General features: G+C 38.1%; 1 protein-coding gene across 4 annotated transcripts in view; it reads left to right on the forward strand.

The window, feature by feature from the left end:
• LOC308689724 (uncharacterized protein) overlaps positions 1-22,763 on the forward strand; it is a 461,468-nt gene extending 438,705 nt beyond the window's left edge. Inside the window, exons 1-4 of one of the 4 annotated variants that reach the window (XM_081363592.1) lie at positions 2,635-2,732; positions 2,918-2,996; positions 5,159-5,334; positions 15,813-21,641. In XM_081363592.1, coding sequence (XP_081219718.1) covers positions 5,220-5,334; positions 15,813-18,997 — 3,300 coding nt within the window. In that variant the 5' untranslated portion in view covers positions 2,635-2,732; positions 2,918-2,996; positions 5,159-5,219 and the 3' untranslated portion in view covers positions 18,998-21,641. Of the gene's footprint in view, positions 1-2,634; positions 2,997-5,158; positions 5,335-15,812; positions 21,642-22,390 lie in introns of those variants that run through there. The other 3 variants (XR_014030043.1, XM_081363593.1, XM_081363591.1) reach the window with 3 other exon arrangements.
• Positions 22,764-24,515: the final 1,752 nt, after the last annotated feature.

A 24,515-nucleotide genomic window follows, 5' to 3' on the forward strand; every position in this document is an offset into this window, starting at 1 on the left:
GAACTGAGTTAACTGTGTTGTACATACATGAATTTCTGCATATTTGCTTGCAGAAATCTGATTAAAAAGTCACAAAACAGGTTAATGGGTGTAATAAGTATGTCTGGCTATACAGTATGTACGTATATAAATAATTGTATATATTGTTTTATTTTTATGCTTACATATTCTAATATACATTTAATTATCTGTTATAAGTTCTGTGCGAGTAGCATGAAGGACCTACAAACTTGTATAATAAATAAATTACCTTGATTGTGTGAAATGCCAAATTTTTTATTGAATTACTTATTGTAGAGTTAACGAAAGTTTTCACAAGCATTGTAATGCTTAAAGCAGATGTCTTAACAAATGTCAGTAGATTTTAGATTTAGATTTTTAAAACAAGCCGTTCAGCCGTGAAAATACAAACCGGGAGACAAAAGACAATGAGCGCAGCGCTGAAAAGGGGCGGGGCTACATAAGGTCTACATAACACTTAAGAAGCTTTATAGCACATTTGTCTATAGAACCATACTGTATAGACGAGGCCCAGTGCCTCTGTATGTATATAATGTCCTCGCTGTCCTCTGTAATTAACTGGCCATCCAACATGATCACAATGTGGTCGTACTGCATGGGACGACCCTTCCTGCAGCCTTTAAGTACCATCTTAGGTGTTGGGGTGTCAGGCGGTCTGGTCTGGGCATGGCCCTGGGGGATGGGATAATAGCATTAACCATCTTCATCATACTTTTACTCCTGTCGTACAACTGCTCAAATACTTTTGGCCATTAACTGAAAATGACTGTAATTTTCTTTTTACTTTGATAGCATACTGTGTGTAGACCAGCAAACAAAAACTAATGTTTGCATTAAAATCATTCGCATAACAAAATTGGCAATAAGTGTAGTGCTTTGATTAGATTGTGCTTCACACACTTTAGTCAACTGTTCATGGCTCACCTCAACTTCAAACAGAAATCATCTATTCAGCAGTGATGGTGTTGGTGGCAGATCTTGTAAACAGGCTACAAGCTCTATGTAGACAATTTCTACACCAATCCATCACTGTTCAGAGACGTCTATCAGAAGGGCATCTGGGCTGTTTTGGCCTTGTTTAGCTTCAAACCTGTGTTCATAGAAAAATCACAACCAGTAATTTACAATAAGCCATTTTCTTGATGTATTATTTCAATGTATTTCTTACTGGCACACATTTTTTGCAACATTAAATCGTTCAAAGCAATAATAAGGTCTTATTTGAAGTTAAAGATTTTTACACGTGCTCAGTGCTTTTTGAATATCACAACTATTCAGTGTTTCTCATTTATAGTTTGTTAGATACAAATTTCAGACACTAATGGAAGCTGCAATAATAATCCTTTCAATTATAATTTGACAAAGTGTTTTATTCATATTGTATACACATTGTGTAAGAAACTATGCTTGCTAGCCATGCTTATTTTCTCTTGCCAGTCTAGCATAAAATGCAAGGCATATGGTGCCATTCTCTTCAGTTTGGCAGGTGTTCAAAACATGTACTTTCCAAGAATTTCTTCAGTTCATTGCGGTTTTGTAGCAGCCCAACAGCACAGCTTAACCCAGCGCACATTTTCATTTTTTATTATAAAGTGTGTGTTTTCAGGTCCCCAAAACACAGTGTAAATGAGCGGCCGAAATGCAAAAAAGTTTTCCTTTTTTTGTTGAAAACAGTGTCATGTATGTTGTGTAGTAAAGAGAATACAAGCATTTCTTTCTTGATGAGTTCTTAAAAAAAATCAAGATGTTCATAAAGAACAGAGTCCTGCTCTGATAAGAACAGATTCGGGCTCAAATTGATAAGGTAGTAATGACATTATCATCTGTCATTATTGCTTTGGGAGCTGATGTTACAAATATGGTAAGGGGCGTGACATTTCTGTTTAAGGTTTTTGGGCCAATAACAATGCACTGGGTCACTGGCCTATCAGAGCACACCGCACTTTTCAGAACGATGAGCTTTGTAAAAATCTATGCGTTTCAGGCGGTTTCAGGTACCCTTAAGGCGGGGGACAGAGGAGCAACAATAATGTACAGTATGTATAAAATAATAATAATTATTATTATTTTTTTTACCTAAAACTGCATAAACACCAAATATACAAAATAATGTTCTTTTTAGAACCATCATATGACCCCTTTAATTCTTCATGGCATAACTTCAACACGGTGCTGGAGACATTCTTCAGAGATGTTGGTCCATATTGACATGATGGCATTACACAGTTGCTGCAGATTTGTTGGCTGCACATCCATGAAGTGAATCTTTTGTAACATTATACATGATCATTATAATAAATGTTTATTGAGCAGCAAATCAGCACATTAAAATGATTTCTGAAGGATCATGTGACACTGAAGATTGATGATGCTTGAAAATTCAGCATTGCCATCAGAGGAATAAATGCATTTTATAATATATTAAAATAGAAAAAGAAAAATAGTTATTTTAAATTGTAAAAATATTTCATAAGATTACTGTTTTTGGTGTATTTTGGATAAAATAAATGCAGCCTTGGTGAGCAGAAGATTAATATATACATTTATATTTATATAAGATATACACGTTTTGTACATTTTGTATGTATATCGATTAATCTGTGATTTTTAGACACACCAGGTTGTGGACAGGACTTTTATTTTGGTCTGGCGATGTGACGTCATTAGGAGGCGCCACGACCATGCATCTGTTGTGATACGACTGTAGTGAGGTTTGTATTTTTAAGGATGTAAGGTGTTTAAATCCGTACAAACAGTTCAATCGATCGTATAGTTTTTACAAGGAATGCAAAGTGAATTACTTATAATTTCATATAACATTGTGATGCTTTCATTTATGAACAAAGCGCATTCACAAAAAGTTGCGTCTCGTTTTGTTCCCTATATCGTGAATCAGTTTATAGTAAAAGCAATTTCGGCCACTGCCAAGCAGAGAAGCAGAAACGGAGCTTTTCAAAACTGAACGTGAACTAAAGGTGAGTTCCCTGTGCAGTGTTCACTACTCCCTGAGCTTGGGATAGGGCCGATCCGTTGAAATGAACAGCACTGACAATAATCGCTCATTTGGCACACATTGCGACGCGGTCGCACAAATATAACATGAATATTGTAATTTACTGTACTTTCAAATTTAAAATGCATATAGCATACACATACAAATCACATTGTTTATCTAGAATATAATCAAAACTTACATGTTTAAACCAGTGGTGATGTTTTAAAATGAGGAAGCATAGTCCTCACATTTTTATACTGTGGCCTTAGCCTACATAAAAACATTACATAAAAAAGTGAAACCAAAAACAAATTATTTTCTTTTTTTGCAATAATTATGTAGTGTTCTACTATTTATTAAAACCAAGTAGGCCTATACATTTCAACAAGTTAGTATTTTTACACATTTTAACATTTATTATGAAATTAGAACTAAAGGCAGTAACCATTTAAACAATATTATTTGTGAACTAATGTTCAGCTTTTCTTTTTAATAGCCCAGAGAGTAACAAGGGTTTTTCGCATCGGAGGAACCTTTTCATAGTTTCTAGAACTATTGGCGAAAGTACCTGGAATTTGGCGTACAAATTTAGCTTCTACTTCAGAGTAGGGTCTAAACCAGCACTATAGGAACTATCCGCGACGTTAGTGTTCGCTGATTGGCCGAACACACGTGAAACACCAGCACCCGCCATTTTTTAAAAAGGCTGTGTAAACACACAGATTATTGCCTATATATTTACTCCAGAAACTAACTCGACGAACATGGAAAACAGTGATAGATGGGCCTCTTAAAGGGATAGTTCACCCAAAAATGGGTGAAAAATTAGCCCATTATTTACTCACCCTGAAGGCACCCTGTAGGTGCCTATATGACATTCTTCTTTCAGACGAATAGCCTACAATCGGAGTTATATTAAAAAATGTCCTGGGTCTTCCAAGCTTTATAATGCAGTGAATGGGTGTAGCCTATGTCTTTTGGTAGTCCATCAAAGCGCATCTATTCATCATTAAAGTGATCCACGCATCTCAGTGGGTTAATAAAGGCCTTCTGAAGTGAAGCGATGTATTCGTGTAAGAAAAAAAAATCCATATTTAAAACTTTAACGACTAAAATATGCATCGATTTACGCCAATTAAGTTGTGCGTCAAGTTCAAGGGTTTACTCCTTTGGCGGAAGTCAACTTGCATACGGCCGTCTGCCATAAGCTAGTATATCCAGATCAGTACAAACCTAAATGTTCGTGTGTGTGCAGCGTATTTTTCTGAACCTGGGAGAGTAAAAGACCGGCTGTGCACAAAGGCTAGGCTATATCTAAAAAAAAAAAAAAAAGGGATAATTCCAACTTTTGCTAGGGCAATCTGGCGCTAGCATGCAAGTATATTGTTTGTTGTTTTTGCGATCAAAAGTGCAGAGATGGATTTATGTGTACAAACATAGTATCCTCTATTCTCTGTTTATAACTTGTTGAATAGATGACAAACTGATCGATCGGCTTCGGCTTGGTAATCTGCATTTTCAGAATCCGACTCGGGCTCAAACTTATATGGTAAAACTGATGACATGATTAACTGTCTTTTTTAATTGCTTTGGAAGCTGAAGCTTGCGATTAGGGTAAGGGGCATAACATTTCCAACACACGCTTGAGGTGTTCGTCCAATCACAACGCACTGGGTCAGCTGGCCAATCAGAGCACACTACGCATTTCGGAAGGAGAGGCTTTGTAGAATGCGGCGCGTTTTAGAAAGATGGGGCTTAGAGGAGCTAGAATAATGCACAGTATGTGAAATATGTGTTTTTTTTTACATTAAAACATGGTAACATTCTATTACACTAAATACACAAAATAATGATCTTTGAAAATAGCATCATATTTTCACCTTTAACAAACCAACTGCAAATGTTATCTATTAAATGTAATCTACACATCCTTAAATATCTAATGTTAAGCATAACTAAGTATTAAGTGGCCTAAATTTGCCTTATTTTATGAAATTGTAGGCTAGTCCCAGTTTTGAGGGTTTTTTTTTTTTTTTTTTTGTATCTAATCAGTTCATTTAAGGACTACTGAACTAGAGAGCTGATTGGGACGATTAGTGTGGATTTATTTTTCTTTCTGTTAATTATTCTCATCTTAAACAGGACAAACACAAAGAAAAACTCCTGGTGAAGCGACTGAGATCCACGTGACACTATTTTAAAGATGGCGTTTATTAAAGTGGAGAGTGAAGATGTGGCGTTTATTAAAGAGGAGAGTGAAGACATGAAGATTAAAGAAGTGTTCAGTGTGAAACAAGAAGAAACTGAGGAACAAACAGGTTGGTTTCATTCTCAAAGCTGAACTCAGTCATTTGATCCTCATTAAAAGGTCCAGCTCTACAGAAATGAATTATAATTTTTTGAAGAATCATATGAGTGTCCTAATTAAAGGTGCAATAATTGATTTCTCAAAAACACTGTTGAAAAGTTTTCGTACCGAGCACCAAAACAAACATGTAGCCAATCAGCATTAGGGGGCGTATGATGGTGGAGGAGAAAGAACAAGCAAGGGGGAAATTTGAAGAAAGACTGTTGAAAGTGAGATGAGAGACAATACAAAAGAGAATATCTCACAGGAATATCACTGAAAAACGAAGAGTAATAATCAGGCAAGAGCTCTAGGACCCACGTTTATATTAAAGCTTCATTCAATATATAATTATGTATTTATATAATATGAAGCTTTCCAGTGCTAGAGAGACCTACATGTGAAGGGCTGAAAACGGGTGCTGAAGTTGCATTGTTTCTGCGGGTGATAAAGTGTTAGTGAATTTTGGAGACGGAGCAATGACGAGAAGAGTGGGTTTGTTTGGGTTGATTTCAAATATCAACATTCGTCAACAACGATTTTGGGAGATTGCAGACTGCACCTTTAAAGCGGTTTTATTTGAAACGGAGCAGGTCCCTCAGCAGGACAGACATGCTGATCACATGACCAGAAAAATACTAATGCTGCCTTTAAAGGGATAGTTCACCCAAAAATGAAAATTAGCCCATGATTTACTCACTCTCAAGCCATCCTAGGTGTATATGACATTCTTCTTTCAGACGAATACAATCCGGAGTTATTAAAAAATGTCCTGACTCTCCATACTTTATAATGGGAGTCAATGGGTATATTTTTTTGGAAGTCCATCAAAGCACATCCATCCATGATAAAAGGGCTGGAAACGACTCTGGGGGGTAAACGGACTTGGCCCACCGTCTAATGGGCTAATTTTCATTTTTGGGTTAACTATCCCTTTGAGTGCAGCCCAGAAGATCCCACTTCCACATTGGGTATTTGTTATGACATTAAATTATAATATTGAAGTAGCTGAAAAATTGTTAATTTTAATAATTGTTAAATATTAACTTTAAACCCCAAATGATAGCAGGAAATATTCAATCAAGCAATATTAAAAGTTATCAAACAGTTAGTTCCAGTCCTTGATTCTGATTGGTTTAATAGCTGTTTTATTCACGATAAAAAACGGCTACTACCGCTTCACCCAACGGTTCTATGTATCACTACACAACACACTGCCAGCAACCACTCTTTTAGAAACTTAAACATATGTTCTCATTGATATTGTTCATTGAAGCTTATAGAGTAAAGTATTGTGCAGGGTTCCCACGGGTCCTTGAAAAATCCTTTGTGAATCTGAATTTTTTTTTTTTCAGTGCCCTGGAAAGTTTTTGAAAATAAACATTCATAGATACAGGTCCTTGAAAGTCTTATTTTGTGCAATAAGTTTTCTGGAAAAAATGCCATATTATTCCCTCCGGTCCGCTAATGTGTTATTTCGCCAACACTTTGATTTACTTCAGTTACGCGCATTTATGCATTACGTTAAGTGTTTCCCACGTGAGGTTCATTGTGTTATACGTTGCCATGACTTCATGCACGCACAAAACTACTACGATGGTACCTCAACGTTTCACAGACACACCGTGAAACATTGCAAAAATAGGCTGAAACGTGATGCCTGGAAAATGCAAATTTCAAGATATTTGGAATGTTTTATAATGTATTTGATCTGCACTATATTGTGATATGTTTTCAGTGCTTACACCAAACCCATATATGTCAGTAGCCCTATTCGGACAGTAATTGTTTCTCATGGGGTCGTAAGGTATTTTCATAATTTACAGGTGTTGGTCTGTGATTTTATTGCTGACCGAATCCAGAATGTCAGAGTTTTTCTCCCAACACCCGCGTAATTTTTTTGGGAAAAACACCAAGGTCGTGTGGTGATTTAATTGCTGTCCGAATCCACATCTCTGAGTTTATAAGAAGAGATCACTTCAAAATTCACAGTTTAAATCCATTTTGATCTCTGCCGATCACCATACGTACGATAACTGTTGCGCTTAACTGTAATTTTAAAGATGTACTTTTTTATTACTGAAATGCTGTAAAGTATTTACAAGAAATATTTCATTACCCGCTCCACCTCAGCGAACAAAAAGGAGTAAGAGAAAAAAGCACGTAAACATTTGAAATGGGCTGTTATTGTGACAGCAATATATATGATCCAATTTTAAAATATGTAGGTTATTATACACAACATTAAAAAATACAAACCATGCATCTTAATTTTTATCTCGTGTAAATTGTGTTGGTGTTCGTGGACTTCACCGTCGATAAATCGTCATCTGAATGCATGAGTTTTATCACTGAGGTGCCATGCATGGTGCAAATTTATTTTTACAGACATGAGAAACAATTAACATCCGGATAGGACTTGTACATTGTGTTCAATGAACATAAAACATTTGTGATAATCGGTTGCCCAAATATTTGATGTAATGCAATGTTGAATTGCTTTGCTTGTTAAGATAATGTAAACCCATGAGGCAAGAAAAACTTAAAAGCATATTCATATATCTTAAAGGTGCATTGAGTAATATTTAGGAGGATCTGTTGACAGAAATGAAATATCATACATAACTATATTTTCAGTGGTGTATAAAGACCTTTCATAAAGAACCGTTATGTTTTTATTACCTTAGAATGAGCCATTTCTTTCTACAGGAACCCTAAACAGGCAAACTCATTTCGTCACTGTTGTTGTTCGTGCAAAGAAGTTAGCTAAAGTCAGCGAATAAAACACTGACACAATGATGAACAAGTAACAATGATATTCACAATAACGTATAGTTTTAATGAATAATTAAGTAAACAATATTTTCCTGTCATCCACCGTAACTTGCAAACTCACCACTAGATGCCGCTAAAAATTACACAGTGCACCTTTAAAACTTCTGGTTTCATGAGCCTAAGCTCTTTTCAATAAAATCCATGCAAAAGTTAATACCGAATATTCTTCAGTTTTATGCAAAACAGAAATACGACAAATAGAATATCAGATCTCTGTCATATGGCCAAAAAAGAGAAGCTTTTTTGCATAGTTGTTTGACGCATGAAAATTGTAACAATGTATCTTACATTAACATGTAACATGATGTAACCTTGCTCTCACGTGAAATGTGTAACTGTGACCTGGAAAGTCTTCAAAAGCTCCTTGAATTTGAAGTTACCCAAGGTGTGGGAACCCTGATTGTGAGAGATCGAGTAACCGAATATACCTGCATTTACAGTAGATATAACATTTTCCTTCAGGTCAGTCCTATATTCGTTATAAAAATCCGTTTGAATGTCTGCTGCAATATCTTGTCCTTTTAACAGTTAAGCGGTTTTCCATGGCCTACTACTTTACTATTTACCTTACTCATGCTATTTACTATACTCATATTACTTTTCGCAGGAGAAGACCGCAGTCTCAATGTGGACGGGCGGTGTTTTCAAGTGTATTCGGATTAGTGTAGATGTAGTAGTTGTGAATGTAGCATCAGAAGTTGATCTGGGATGAGTGTTTCTTCTCCTAAACTCCATGTGGCAGCACACGTATGGGATATTCTTCTCATTAAATGGGACCCAGAATTATTTTATTTTTTTCATTTTTTCATTTTACCTTAACTTTAGTGCATAATATATTTGTTTGTGCATGTAAATCAGAGATTTATATATCAGCACATTTTACTCTCATTCATCAAAATAAACTGTTTATTCAAGTAATTTCATTCTTTTAGTGGCCTTAAATGTTATTTTCAACAGCCAAATTCCCTGAACACGTCCTCTTACCCAAAGATAAGTTGAAAGGATCATAAATGATTACTTTACCTCCGGAGTCTTTCATTGATCTGTCTCATGACAGAAAAAATTAACAATTTGTTAATGACCCATAATTAATGTAAACAATCTGCATTTACAAAGTACAAAGTCCACCCCAAAGGGAGTTAAACTAACAGCGAACACCTTTCTGAAATGTCTTGTTTGAAGTCCAGCCATTACTTCAGCGGCGTAGCTATGTCACCATGTGACTATAAAATAGTCTATAAAGGAAAAATGTATCTAGGCCTAATAAACGTAGCCATTTCTAATCTTTCATTTTGCCATTAATCTTTTGTTTTTCCATTTTTTTTCCCCATACACTAACCTGAGTGTAAAAGTATATGTTTCCCTGCTATGTGCTGCCATCTACTGGAGGTACCAGGTCACAACACACTTTAGAGTTAGTTAAATACCGTGGAGTAGCATAGTGATAATGAAAAGGATGACTCCGGTGTACGATGGTGCGGTGCTTCTCGTCTGGTGTGTGGTGACCTTAACAGTGTGAATCTCTTCAATTTGAAATAAGTTAAATTTAGCTATAAGCAGTTCAACAAAAAGGAAGCAATGTTGTTATTAGGGCTGGGTATTGTTAGGAATTTCACAATTCGATTCGATTTCGATTCTTGAGGCTTCTATTCGATTCGATATTGATTTTTTAGCTTCGATATCGATTCAATAGTAAGTAAATACACAAGTAATTAAGTACCTGAGTATATTTTTAAATAATGTGTGCAGTATTACCAATGTTTAAGAACAAATTGACCCCAGTTTCCTGTCATGGTTTATTTAGCAGAACAAACTGTACAATATTGTACATGTGTTGAATACAAACCACAACTGTAACAAACAGGTGCTTTATTAACACCTCTAAAGTGCATGTAACTAAGTAGTAGAAAGTATATTTCTTCCTAATTCCTATACATTCAAGTTATAAAAGAAATGTAAACAGAAGCACAAAATGTGCATACTCATACAAAAAAGTGCAACCATAGATATTATAACATTACAAAGTGCTATTTTGTCAACACAATAAATAACACTGAACAGCTGATCAGAGAACTTTTGGCTTATTTACTGTGCCTATATGTTGGACATTACAGACATTTCCATCATAACTCATAACATTTTAGTACAATAACATGTTAACTCTGAAGCATTTGTTATCAAACTAGTGCACATGCAGGTTTTTGTTCAAAAAAAGAAGCTGGTCTACATGCTCAGGCGTCAGTGCACTTCTCTTGGCTGTGACAATGTCACCAGCTGTTGAGAAGACTCTCTCATCTGGTACACTACTACCAGGAATACAGAGGTATCGCTTAGCTTGGCATTACAAAAGAGGGAATTCCACCTCATGTTCCTTCCACCAGCTGAGTGGATTAGTGCTGAGTGGTACTGGTTTTACCTCTTTGTACTTCATCACCTCATCTACTGCATCATCTCTTGTTTTTATGGAGTCTGCTTCTGGAGTATATGTCTGCCCAAGGAGATCTGCCAATGCACAAGAGTCTCTTTTCTTCTTGGATGGGGGTCCAGAGTCCTCAGCTGGTTCTGCCTCTGCATTTATTGGTCCACTCTGTTGAGAAAGCAAAGGAATTGTATTGTAAATAGTTATCACCCTTTTCGAAATTGTGTATATAACAATATAGCTAGGTTTAAATTCATAATTGCAGTGTATCATTAATAATGAAAATACATAATGTTTTTATTCACACTATACAGTACTTACTGAGCTTTTTTCATTTGCCAGTGTCTTAGTGTTATCAGTGAGTTGGGCGAAGACTTCCTCACGCTCATCATCAGTCAAAAAAGGCAGGGCCTTAAAGCGTGGGTCCAGGGCAGAAGCTAGGTAAAGTTGTTCCTTTAAGCCTGTGTACCTTAAAATAAATATAATACATTCCTATTACAAAAAAATATAAAAATTATCATTATGAAATTAGTATAAGACAAAACAACTGTCTTAGAATAAAGTGTCATAATGATAATAAATACCTTTTCTGGAGATCCTGATGCACATCAGATTTCATCTCCTTCACCATCACAGGATCACTCGGGGCCGGATGCATCTCTTCCAGAAGTCTTGCCCTCAGAGGGTCGATGACAGAGAGAGTTGGGGTTCCTTCTTGAGATATGACTAAGGTGGCTTTCTTCATTGGCTTCAGAGCCAGTGCAACAGCCTCTGCTGCTGTTATGTCTGCCTCTGTAAGGGAGCTCAGATCTTTCTCTTGTTTTCTTATCTCAGGGGCAAGTAGTGCAGCAGAGATATCAGCTTGCTGTTCTAAAAATCTTTCCACCATTTCAAATGCACTATTCCAACGCGTTGGTACATCGGTCACTAACTTGTGCTGTGGCAGGTCCAGCAGTTTCTGTTTTTTTTTTAGTTCGTGGCTGGCTATGGTGCTCCGGTGGAAAAATGTTGAGATCCGCCTCAGTCTGCCTAGAAGCCTTGATACTGCAGGCATCTTGAGAGCAGCCTGTGATGCCAAGTTTAGGACATGTGCAAAACAGCCTATGTGCAATGTCTCTGTCAGTCCAACTGCTCGTAGCATGTTAGCTGCGTTATCTGTTACAATTGCTGACACTTTGTCATTCAAGCCCCATTCATTCACTCGGTGAGCAATAGCAATATTGTTCCCTGTGTGGCTTTCAAAGAGCGCTCTGGTCTGCAGGATGTTTGACACAAGGACCCAATCAGTTGAAATAAAATGAGACGTGATGGTTACGTACGGGTCGGTCGCTCTGGAGGTCCAGCCATCGCAGGTAAGCGCCACTTTTTCCGCCGACATTAAGGACTCTAAAACCTCTGTCTTAACCTCCATGTAAAGCTTTGGCATGGCCACTTCTGCAATGTGTTTACGCGTAGGTATGGCGTACCGTGGCTCAAGTGTGTTGACCATGTATTTAAAGCCCACGTTTTCAACAACACTATATGGGCGTAAGTCTTTACAGATGTAGACGGCCACGGATCCCGTTATCTTCTGTGCACGAACGGAGCCTGAAGGAAATTTGCAATGAAAGGCTTTGTCGAGTTGTGTCTGTTTAGAATCATCTGGCTTAGCCACGCTGGATTGTTTTTGTTGCATTAGATCTGCATGGTGTCGAGCTAGGTGGTTGTGCAAGTTAGTTGTGTTGTTACAATATTTAAGAACGGTGTGGCAATGCTTACAGACCACTTTGGTTTTATCCACCTCTTCATTTGTTCCTGGCTTACAGTGGAATCCAAAATGAGCCCAAACGTCGGCTTTTAACGTTGGTGGTGCAGGCTTGAACGGAGTGCAGCTGCTGTCTGTCATCTTGCTGTTTTGGTAAAGCGCGTCTTGTACTACGCTGAACGTTCTCACAAGAGTGTTGCCCACAGCGCCGCTACTGGCCGGTGGGCTGAATCGATTCATAGGATTTGATGAATCGATATTGAATCGAGAAACAAATAATTGCAATGCATTGATGAATCGATATTTTTACCCAGCCCTAGTTGTTATTCAGTTTGAGGCAGCCTAAGGGCAAAGTCGTCCCTTTCAAGGACTATGTTTATTCAGGTGAGAGAGAACTTACTAGCGTCTCTTCAACCTTAGGCATTGTCCTGTACCAGTGGTTGTTTAGCCCTGCAATGTTTGAGGATCTGGGAAAATGGAAGGCTCCGACCCAGTGTGGTTGTGCTCTACCAGAAAGGAGGCATTCATCTAATTTGCTTTTATGATGACGCTACTGCTTTTCAGCTGGTCAGTCAAGACTCAACTCGAGTCTCTACAACTTGAGTCAAAACCTCCAGTAACTCCTCATGAGCAGGGTAGAGGAATGGCATTTACTTGAATTTCCCTGGCTTGCCACATCCAACTCAGAGCCAGAAATACCCAACACCGGGCCTTCGTTCAGATCAGAAGAAACTGCTTGGGGGCTTCTGGGTTGGCTGGTGAGAACTGAGAAAAAGCAGAGCATATGACGATCGCCAACTCCATTTTGTGTGAGAAAATAGCAAAGCGGGAGCGACAGAACAGTCTCATAGAGAGACGCTCACAATGCATGTAAGTTGTAACCAGCCCACTTGAGTGCTGACTGTGCTCCGCAAACAAACAACACAAAAGAGCGGACTTGGAGACACATACTTACTGAATTTTTGCTTACCATCTTTCCAACCTTTTTTTCTTTTGACAAACAATCAATAAAAAAGACAGACGATTTAACATATAGTGCTATCCTAGAAACGAAGATGATGATATTCAATGCAGGCTCCATTTTATAGTCATGTGACAGACCATTTCACGCCATATCATTATCGGCAGCCAACATAATTGGCGTGATTTCACATGTGCTTCCGAGACTGTTTATGTGGAAACTTCCCCATAGCATCAATGGTCAGTACAGTGTAGCCGGTTCCCTTTTGAGGGAACTCAACGCTAAATTGCACACAGACGAATGCAAAGAGTGCTCTTCACAAAGTGCACATGAGCATTTAAAAGCAGCCATTTGTCCACTCGATTGTTCACGTTCCACTCATGTACAGCTCACCGAAAGTACAGCATTCGCTCCAATTCCGCTCTGACAATAAATTTCTCTTTATTATGCGTCTTTGTTTTCTTGAATAGATGTCTGAATTACAGTGGGCCTATGGATAACAGTCATGATATTGTGGCTTTAAAGCAATATTTTTAAAAGTAGTTTGATATAAATAAATGTGATGTGACTTGACTGGATAATGTCTAATTGCAGAGCTCATGCAAATATATATCCACAACACTATGATCAAATTATTTCTTTAGTGCTGTTTTCTCGCCACTCTTATTTTTTTTTATTGAGAGGAAAGAATGCAGCACATATTTACATATTTGTGACCCGATCTGGCGAAATGAGTCGGAAGTCGCGACGTTTCATTTTAATATATGGGCCGATTATGTGGAAAAACAATGAAATAATATATTTTTTTTTGTGTGTGTGCTAAATTTCAAAGAACAGACATTCAAAAATAATCTCCTAAAGTTTCGTAGTCCAGATAATTGAGTAAAGGTATTTAAATGACTATTAAAGTTTACAAAGTTTTACTAAATTCGCTGGAAATGAATATTGCTTTTCTCCCCTCTGAGCATTTCCCGGGAATCCCCTCAAACGTCTCTGCTCTCCAAATATGGTTTTACACGTTGTATAGAACCAATCAAAAAGCTTAGAAATGTACACAAACGCTGATCATTTGTCAATGGGAAGCCCCATTTCGACTGACCGGCACGCGATTGGTCCAGCCATTCTCCTGTCAGACTCGCAGCGCTCTGTGTAAACAAGCTAGCAGATCTCCTCAGAAAGATTAAATATTATTAATTTGAGAAATGTCGCTGTCAAAAGAGAGCAAAGTCGCCAAAAAGTCGCCAAAAGCGTTGAACTCACTGGAGGCTTCTAACCTAAGCTCTGCTGCTGGTCATCAACAGTGGCTAAGGCTAGTCAGTGATTTTTTTTTTTTGATCTGGAGACGTGTCATCCTCTGATGACAGCGACAGCGAAAGTGACAGCCCTGTGGTACTTATCGTGTATGGATGTGAGTGAGTGCAATTATTCTGTGAGTGTATTTATCTGCAAGGAGAATCAATTGCAATGTGTTGGATTTATTTTAACCCAATATTTAACTGTTGGTATCTCCGTTATGAATATGTTACACTGTTATTGTCAACTAGCCTACACAAAGATATGATTGCATAGGCTAACATTATTTGTTCTCTGTTTCCTTGTCTCTGCCTCTCTCACTTTCTCTCTCTCTCACACACACACACACACACACACACACACACACACACACACACACACACACCCTCTCTCAAGCAAAACTGTAGCACCTCTGTTCAATCTTTCTGATTTTAGTAAATGTTTGTAAAAGTGCCTTTTAAATTATTTATTCAAATAAAAACTTTAAAATAATTTGAGCTTCAGCCTGGCATAATAGCATATATTAATGTCTTTGGTCAAATTAAGCTGTACAATAAATAGTTCATCCCTTTAAATGCAATGGATTTTGAAAGATATCAACAAAAAACAGGGAAAAAAAATTAAAAAGCGATTTTCTCAGGTTTTCAGTTGGAAAAAGAGGACAGACGACCATAATTCAAATGTGTATATCTTTACAACCATTCAAGGTATGACTTTGACTAGGATATCATTTGAAAGCATATGGTCTCCTCTTTCCATTAATACCAAAATCTCAATTTTTAAATTTGGGTCACTGTGACTCATTTTGCTGGATCAGGTCACATTTGTCTAAACAGCACTCTCATCAGTCTGGATGTCGGGATGTTTGTTACCAAACACCAGTTGATGTTTTGTTTCAAACGTTGCTGTTAGTATAGCACAAAATTAATCTTTGCAAACTCAGTTTCTCCACACTACCTTTAAATTTCTTCTCCTTCTTCGTTCTTAACTTTGATGTTTGTACTGTGCATTTAGGCTATGTATAAGTGTCGCAACTTCAATAAAACAATATTTGAGAGAATCTTCAGAAAGGCACTTTCTACTCTGCAGGAAATATTTCTGCTTCACTCACTCTGATACATGTAGTTGGTTTTGATGTTTTACATGTCTAAATTGCTTTGTCTTTTTTGATTTACTTTTTTTTTTTTTTTGCCTTAGACCTTATGGTGCTGAAAGAGGAGAGTGAAGAACTGAATGAAATGGAAAAGAAAGATCAGAGGCCTTTCTCCTGCCAACAGTGTGGGAAAAGTTTCAAACGAAAAAGTAATCTTAATTACCACATGAAAGTTCACACTGGAGAGAGCCCTTTCACTTGCCAACAGTGTGGAATAAGTTTCACTCAAATAGGAAGCCTTAACAGGCACATGAGAATTCACTCTGGAGAGAAACCTTATTCATGCCCTCAGTGCGGACAGAGTTTCTATCAACATGGAAACCTTAAAATCCACATGAGAATTCACACTGGAGAAAAGCCGTACACATGCCCTCAGTGTGGAAAGAGATTTGATCAACATGGAAACTTTAAAGTCCACATGAGAATTCACACTGGAGAGAGCCCTTTCACCTGCCAACAGTGTGGAAAAAGGTTCAACAGAAAAGGAAACCTCAATTATCACATGAGAATTCACACGGGAGAGAAGCCTTCCATATCACATCAGAGTGGAACGAGTATCAATCAAGATGGAAACCATAAAGTCCACACGAAAATTAATGTGGGAGAGAGTCCTTTTAACTGCCAACATTGTGGAATAGGTTTCAGTCAAAAAGGAATCCTTAACAGGCACATGAGAATTCATACCGGAGATAGGTCTTTTTCATGCCCTCAGTGTGGAAAGAGATTTGATCATCGTGGAAACCTTAATGTCCATATGAGAACTCACACTGGAGAGAAGCCTTTTACCTGTAAACAGTGTGGAAAAAGTTTCAACCGAAAAGGAAACCTAAATTACCACATGAGAATTCACTCCGGAGAGAAACCTTTCACATGCTCTCAATGTGGAAAAAGTTTCTACCAACATGGAAACCTTAAAAGCCACATGAAAATGCACACTAAAGAGAAGTCTTACACATCCCCTCAGTGTGGAAAGAGATTTGATCAACATGGAAACCTTAAAGTCCACATGAGAAATCACACTGGAAAAAGGCCTTTCACCTGCCAACAATGTGGGAAAAGTTTCAACCGAAAAGGAAACCTTAATTACCACATGAAAGTTCACACTGGAGAGAGCCCTTTCACCTGCCAACAGTGTGGAAAAAGTTTCACTCAAATAGGAAGCCTTAACAGGCACATTAAACTTCACACTGGAGAGAAGCCTTACAAATGCCCTCAGTGTGGAAAGTGTTTCTATCAACATGTAAACCTTAAGGTCCACATGAGACTTCATACTGGAGAGAAGCCTTACAAATGCTCTCAGTGTGGAATGAGTTTCTACCAACGTGGAAACCTGAAAGTCCACATGAGAATTCACACTGGAGAAAAGCCTTATACCTGTGAACAGTGTGGAAAAAGTTTCAACCGAAAGGGAAACCTTAATTACCACATGAGAATTCACACGGGAGAGAAGCCTTCCATATCACATACGAGTGGAAAGAGTGTCAATCAAGATGTAAACCATAAAGTCTACACAAAAATTCAAGTTCACACTGGAGAGAGCCCTTTCACCTGCCAACAGTGTGGAAAAAGTTTCACTCAAAAAGGAATCCTTAACAGGCACATGAGAATTCACTCCGGAGAGAAACCTTATTCATGCCCTCAGTGTGGAAAGAGTTTCTATCAACATGGAAACCTTGAAGTCCACATGAAAATTCACTCTGGAGAGAAGCCTTACACATGCCAACAGTGTGGAAAAAGTTTCAACCGAAAAGCAAACCTTAATTGCCACATGAAAGTTCACACTGGAGAGAGCCCTTTCACCTGCCAACAGTGTGGAAAAAGTTTCACTCAAAAAGGAATCCTTAACAGGCACATGAGAATTCACTCCGGAGAGAAACCTTATTCATGCCCTCAGTGTGGAAAGAGTTTCTATCAACATGGAAACCTTGAAGTCCACATGAAAATTCACTCTGGAGAGAAGCCTTACACATGCCAACAGTGTGGAAAAAGTTTCAACCGAAAAGCAAACCTTAATTGCCACATGAAAGTTCACACTGGAGAGAGCCCTTTCACCTGCCAACAGTGTGGAAAAAGTTTCACTCAAAAAGGAATCCTTAACAGGCACATGAGAATTCACTCCGGAGAGAAACCTTATTCATGCCCTCAGTGTGGAAAGAGTTTCTATCAACATGGAAACCTTGAAGTCCACATGAAAATTCACTCTGGAGAGAAGCCTTACACATGCCAACAGTGTGGAAAAAGTTTCAACCGAAAAGCAAACCTTAATTGCCACATGAAAGTTCACACTGGAGAGAGCCCTTTCACCTGCCAACAGTGTGGAACAAGTTTCACTCAAATAGGAAGCCTTAACAGGCACATGAGAATTCACACTGGGGAGAAGACTTATAAATGCCCTCAGTGTGGAAAGAGATTTGATCAACATGGAAACCTTAAAGTCCACATGAGAACTCACACCGGAAAAAGGCCTTTCACCTGCCAACAGTGTGGGAAAAGTTTCAACCGAAAAGGAAACCTCAATTACCACATGAAAGTTCACACTGGAGAGAGCCCTTTCACCTGCCAACAGTGTGGGAAAAGTTTCACTCAAATAGGAAGCCTTAACAGGCACATTAAACTTCACACTGGAGAGAAGCCTTACAAATGCCCTCAGTGTGGAAAGAGTTTCTATCAACATGTAAACCTTAAAGTCCACATGAGACTTCACACTGGAGAGAAGCCTTACAAATGCTCTCAGTGTGGAAAGAGTTTCTATCAACATGGAAACCTTAAAGTCCACATGAGAACTCACACGGGAGAGAAGCCTTATACCTGTGAACAGTGTGGAAAAAGTTTCAACCGAAAAGGAAACCTTAATTACCACATGAAAGTTCACACCAGAGAGAGCCCTTTCACCTGTCAACAGTGTGGAAAAAGTTTCACTCAAAAAGGAATCCTTAACAGGCACATGAGAATTCACTCCGGAGAGAAACCTTATTCATGCCCTCAGTGTGGAAAGAGTTTCTATCAACATGTAAACCTTAAAGTCCACATGAGAATTCACACTGGAGAGAAGCCTTACAAATGCCCTCTGTGTGAAAAGAGATTTGATCAACATGGAAACTTTAAAGTTCACATGAGAATTCACAGTGGAGAGAGCCCTTTTACCTGCCAACAGTGTGGAAAGAGTTTCAACCGAAAAGGAAACCTTAAATACCACATGAAAATTCACACTAGAAACAAAGAGTTTTGATCATCATGCAAGCCTTGAAGTTTATATGAGAATTCACACTGGAGAGAAGCAACCTGCCAACATTGTTGAAGAACTGGTGGAAGTTTCAACTGGAAAGGAGTTCTTAACCCCTTCAGGTTCAAAGATCTCAGATGTCCACAGATTTTTGTTGTTTAAAGTTCACCTCACATTAAAACATCAGACTCTTGATCTGGGCAAATTGAGTATCATTATAAAGATTAAAGACTAGATATTTGAAAAATATTATTAAAAAACTGTTGCAGTGACAATAATTTCTTAATTTCTGTCAGGAGTTCAGAATTTTTTCTGTAACAACAAATACTATCTGTAATGTTTTATACTTTGAATAGAATAATTCAGTTATTTCATATTAATTTAAGTCTGCTCCGGTGTATTTGTGTTAACCTAGCTTCAATGAACAGCGTCCGTTAGGGCTCTTAGTACAAAAGTGCGCAAATTTGGAGAAATATTGAATTTTCATATGCTTGGAAAATATTTTGTCATACAGAATACCATTTCTATTCATTTCACTCTGAGTTTTGCAATCTGAAGAGCTAAAACAGTGTACACGGCGCTGTCTCTCCTGTTCCTGGTTTGCGTCAGATATGATCTCAGCGCTCTCTCATTTGTTGTAAAGCTGTCAATCATCTTACATGACTATATTCCAGCCCTTCTGCATGATGCTGTCATGCACACTTCCTCCTTTGCAGCTCCATGAACAAACCCAAAGAAACCTTTCTACACATGAAACAAGAAGCTAATAAACATACAATTATGATGGTATATGGTTTGCATGTGTGATTTTCATGCGATTTGGAGTATATTCATATGATTAAAGAATGTTTACATTATACATGCTTAGGTGTAGCTATTAGCTCCATATAAAATGGCAAATATAACATTTTAACCACATTTGACTAAAAGATAATTTCATCTGGAAAGCATCTGCTGTTTACTAACATCTGATAGACATCTTTAAGATGTCAGTTTTACATAAACATCTTAAATAAAATTTCTTAGCGTCTATTTGACATCGGACAGGATACATCCTATAAATTAATTGCAGATGAGCAAAAACAAAAAATGCGTCTTCCAGATGTAAACACACGCACCTCAAATAGACGTCTCCGTTGTGTTACGTATGTTATCAGGGTAATATTTTAAATTGTTACATAGCTGTAATGCATCTGTCACACCAGGAGCTATATCTATTTTATGATCTATTTATTACCATAATTCACATAAGGTCCCAAGAATACGTTTTTTGTTTGTTTTCTAGATAGATAATAGGTGGATTCATGTATAGTGGGATGAAAGTGGTGTTGAATAATGATATAAAAGAATAATGAAGATCATCTCATTCTCAGCAGAGGTGTGAAAGGTTTGTTGAGTGAGAACGATAGAGGAATTAAGCAGTTCTGCCAGACATTAGACAATCTACTGCAAATGGCCCTTTAAACAATATGCTTCATAAATTGCATAGTTTTAGAGATATCCTCAGATTTGAAATGAAGCATGACCACACTTGTGGTTTCACTTTAATTGTGGTTATAAGTTATACTACATTATACTACATATTATTTGTACACATATTTGTTTGAAATCATATGGAGATTTCTTCACTTCAATGATAATACAACAAGGCCAGACAATTGTACTGACAGGCTGTACAAAATCCACCCTGTCTTGGATCACCTTGTGTCCAAATTTCACGAAATGTATCAGCCCAAGTCAAACATTTGCATAGATGAGGGGATGTTTCAGTGGCGTGGGCGCCTAGCTTTCAGGGTGTGCAATCCCCAGAAACCCATCAAATATGGAGTAAAATCCTACATCTTGTGCGATTCTGATTCAGGGTACTGTTTTAACATGAAGCCCTATTGTCGGGAAAGCACTACCCTGGGAGAAACGGTTGTCTCTCTTCTTGATCGCCTAGTAGATCATGGCTACAGATTGTTTAAGGACAACTTATACAACTCTGTACGACTGTGTGAGCGCCTACTTGATATGAAAACCCACGTCTGTGGTACAATTAGGAAAAACACAGGTGAACCGCTGGTCATTCGAGATGTCAGAAATGCTGACCTTAGGATTAGGCTTGGGTATCGAGTATTGATTGGAACCGGGACTAGCTTTGCGATTTTCCCGGAATCGTTCAAAAGTTTAAATTTCGATTCCTAGTTTCGATTCACAGTCCGCCGACCGGAAGAAGAATCCGCTGTCTAAGTTACCAATTTGATCATTTCTAGCCCTATTCTGAACTGAAGAAACTACCTAATCGATTTCAAACTGCCAAATGTTAACTCGCTGAACACTGACAGCTGTAGCCTACTTTCCCACATTAGTTAAACATTTGTAAACTGTAACGTGCACACGGCATGGTAAATGCATGTATTACTAGCACAGGTGTAAGCGTATATGGATTGTTATGCTAAACTGCGAACCGATACATTTTATGAGATGCTGTGTGATTTGCCTTATTAACTCACAGCGTCTCATAAAATGTATTCAGAGCAAACAACCCTGACGTTAAACCTTAAAAACGTACTTATATGATGTTTTCTTATTCTTCAGTATCTTGCAAGTTGCAACCATATTCTCTCATCTTCTGCTCGTCCGTTTGAAAACTGCGCGTGATGCCGGTGAACGTAAAAAAAAAAAAAAAAAATTCATGAAAATACATTTACACATGAGTGTAAACAACCTTATTTAGCCTATTTTACCTGATAGCCCATTTTAGCTGTGAAAATAGCAATTGATGGAGACTATTTCCTTCAGAAATACCGTTGGTTAGCTAGCTCATTTAAAATATTCTAAAAAAAATTGTTTAAAATAGAATTGATATTTATATTCTAGTTGAAAACAGCCCTGTGAGAAATTCATAGTAAAGTTCATAAAAAGTACAAAGTTCATAGAATTAAAATTGATCTAAACTTTTTTGACCCTGCCTCTTAAAAGAATCGGAATCGAAACAAGGAATTGGAATTGGAATCGTTCAAATTCAAACGATACCCAACCCTACTTAGGATTGAGGAAACAATCATGCGTCACAACAAAAATGTAATGGTCTTTGCATGGAGAGACAAACAATCAGTGAAAATGGTTACAACATTCCATCAGAACAACATGGAAAGTGTTGAGGAATGGCAGAGAGGTCATCAAGAAAAAGTTGCAAAGCAAAAACCAGCATGCATTGTGGAATACAATCATGAAATGAATGTCGTTGACAAACTAGACCAAAACATTGTGTAATACCCTTTTATCAGGAAGTCACACAAGTGGACGAAGAAATTTGTCATGTATCTATTTCAGATCAGTTTGTTCAATGCTTTTGTCATTTACAAAGCGAAAAACCCACAGGATAATTGTAACACTCTTCTCTCATTCATCCAGAGTGTTATAAAATCATGGACCAGCCCAAGAGTATGCTGATGGTGGGGAGGAAAGTGTTGACCCTCCAAATGAAAACACTCCAAGAGCACCATACAACACTGACCCAACAAACAGGCTGGCTGAATGTCAGTTTTGCTGTTCATGAACTTGTTCCAATCCTGCCCACTCCCAAAAAGCAACACCCAACCAGAGTATGCAGAGTTGGTGTCCCCTTACATCATGGGAAATGTTACTCTGTGTACCACTCAAAAGCAAATTACATTCATAAAATTATTAATTTTAATTTCTTTTGGAAGGCTTTATATATGAAGTAAACAACATCTTAATGTATTCTGTTTGAAAATGCACTTGTTTGATAAAAATGCCTTTTTCTCAGCTTTTTGTCCAGAATGTTGTTTTTGACAAAACCTACCTTTGTTCAAGTGGCAATAAAAAACAAAACAAATGAAGATAAAATAAAATAGTTTAAAAAAATTTTTGTAAAAGCAGAGGCTCAGATCTTTATCTTGATATATAGCATGTTCATATATTCATAGAAGAAAATATTTTGCAGGCCATTAAAATTTAGCGAAAATCACCAAAAACCCTGGTGGTGGCTGGCAACTTTGTTTTAAAAATGCTGGTGGGGAAAGAGTTAAAAGTAACTTTCCCCAACACTGACTAACACACGTAAATCAAAAGTCACACGTAGGAGTCAGTACAATCCTAACAACCTGCGTACTTTTCCATTGTCATCTAGTACTTTATTCTCTTTTCCTATATGTCTCTGGAACTGCCAGTCCGCTGTAAACAAGCTGATTTTATAGCATCCATTTTTAGTAATTCAGGCCTCTATTGGCCTTGCCTGAGACCTGGATCAGATCAGAAGACACTGCCACACCTGCTGCCCTCTCCACTAACTTCACTTTCTCACACACTCCTCGCCTGACCGGAAGGGGTGGAGGTACTGGTCTTCTCATCTAGAACGATTGGAATCCTTTACCACCTCTGTGTGACAACAGCTCATTTGAATCGCAATCAATTACCATCAACAGTCCTATTAAAATCCATTTTGTAGTTGTTTATCGTCCCCCAGATCATCTTGGCAGTTTCTTGGAGGAGTTGAATGCGTTACTCTCATCCTTTCCTGTGGATGGTACTCCTCTCATAGTTCTTGGAGACTTCAACATCCACCTAGAAAAACCTCAGGCTGTTGTTTTCCACACATTGCTGGCCTCATTCGACCTCAAACGAGTATCTACTGCGGCTACTCTCAAATCAGGTAACCAATTAAACCTTATTTACACGCGCTACTGCTCCACTGGCCATACACTGGTCAGTCCACTGCACACACTTCAGATCACTTCTTGCTCACTCTCAACCTCAACCTACCTCAGAACACAACATAAACTCATCCATAGGTCACCTTTCGGTGAAACCTACGCTCACCCTCTTTGGTCTCATCCACACTTCCTCCTTCTAATCAGCTCTCATCACTAGATACTAACAGTGCAACGGATACTCTTTTCTCCAATTTAACATCCTGCTTGGACAACATCTGCCCCCTTACCTCCAGGCCAGCCCGCACCACCCCCTCTGCCCCCTGTCTATCTGATGTTCTCCACAAACATAGTTCTAAACTCAGGGCTGCAGAGAGGAAGTGGCGCAAATCGAAAGATCCTACTTACCTAGGTCTTTATCAATCCCTCCTCTCTTCCGTATCTGCTAATGTCTCTACTTCTAAAAATTACTTACTATCACAACAAAAATGAACTATTCTTCTGACTCTCGCATGCTTTTCAAAACATTCTCCTCTTTTCTTAATCCTCCTCCTCCTTCATCAACCCAAACAGCTTACTATTTTGTCACACTCTTCATAAATAAAACAACCACCATCAGCGGCCAATTCGCCACAACACAAACTGACACGCACATCTTAACAGCTAACACACACATTCTTCCCTCCTTCTCTCTGCTTTCAGAGGCAGAAGTCTCCAAACTCCTCCTTTCCAATCACCCTACTACCTGTCTGCTTGATTCTATTCCCACTAATCTACTTCAAGCCATTTCTTCCTCAGTTGTACACGCACGCACGCACATCATCAACACCTCTCTTCACACTGGTACCTTCCCCACAGCATTTAAG

This window comes from Scardinius erythrophthalmus, assembly GCF_964197995.2.
Source record: "Scardinius erythrophthalmus genome assembly, chromosome: 4".
Taxonomy (NCBI): domain Eukaryota; kingdom Metazoa; phylum Chordata; class Actinopteri; order Cypriniformes; family Leuciscidae; genus Scardinius; species Scardinius erythrophthalmus.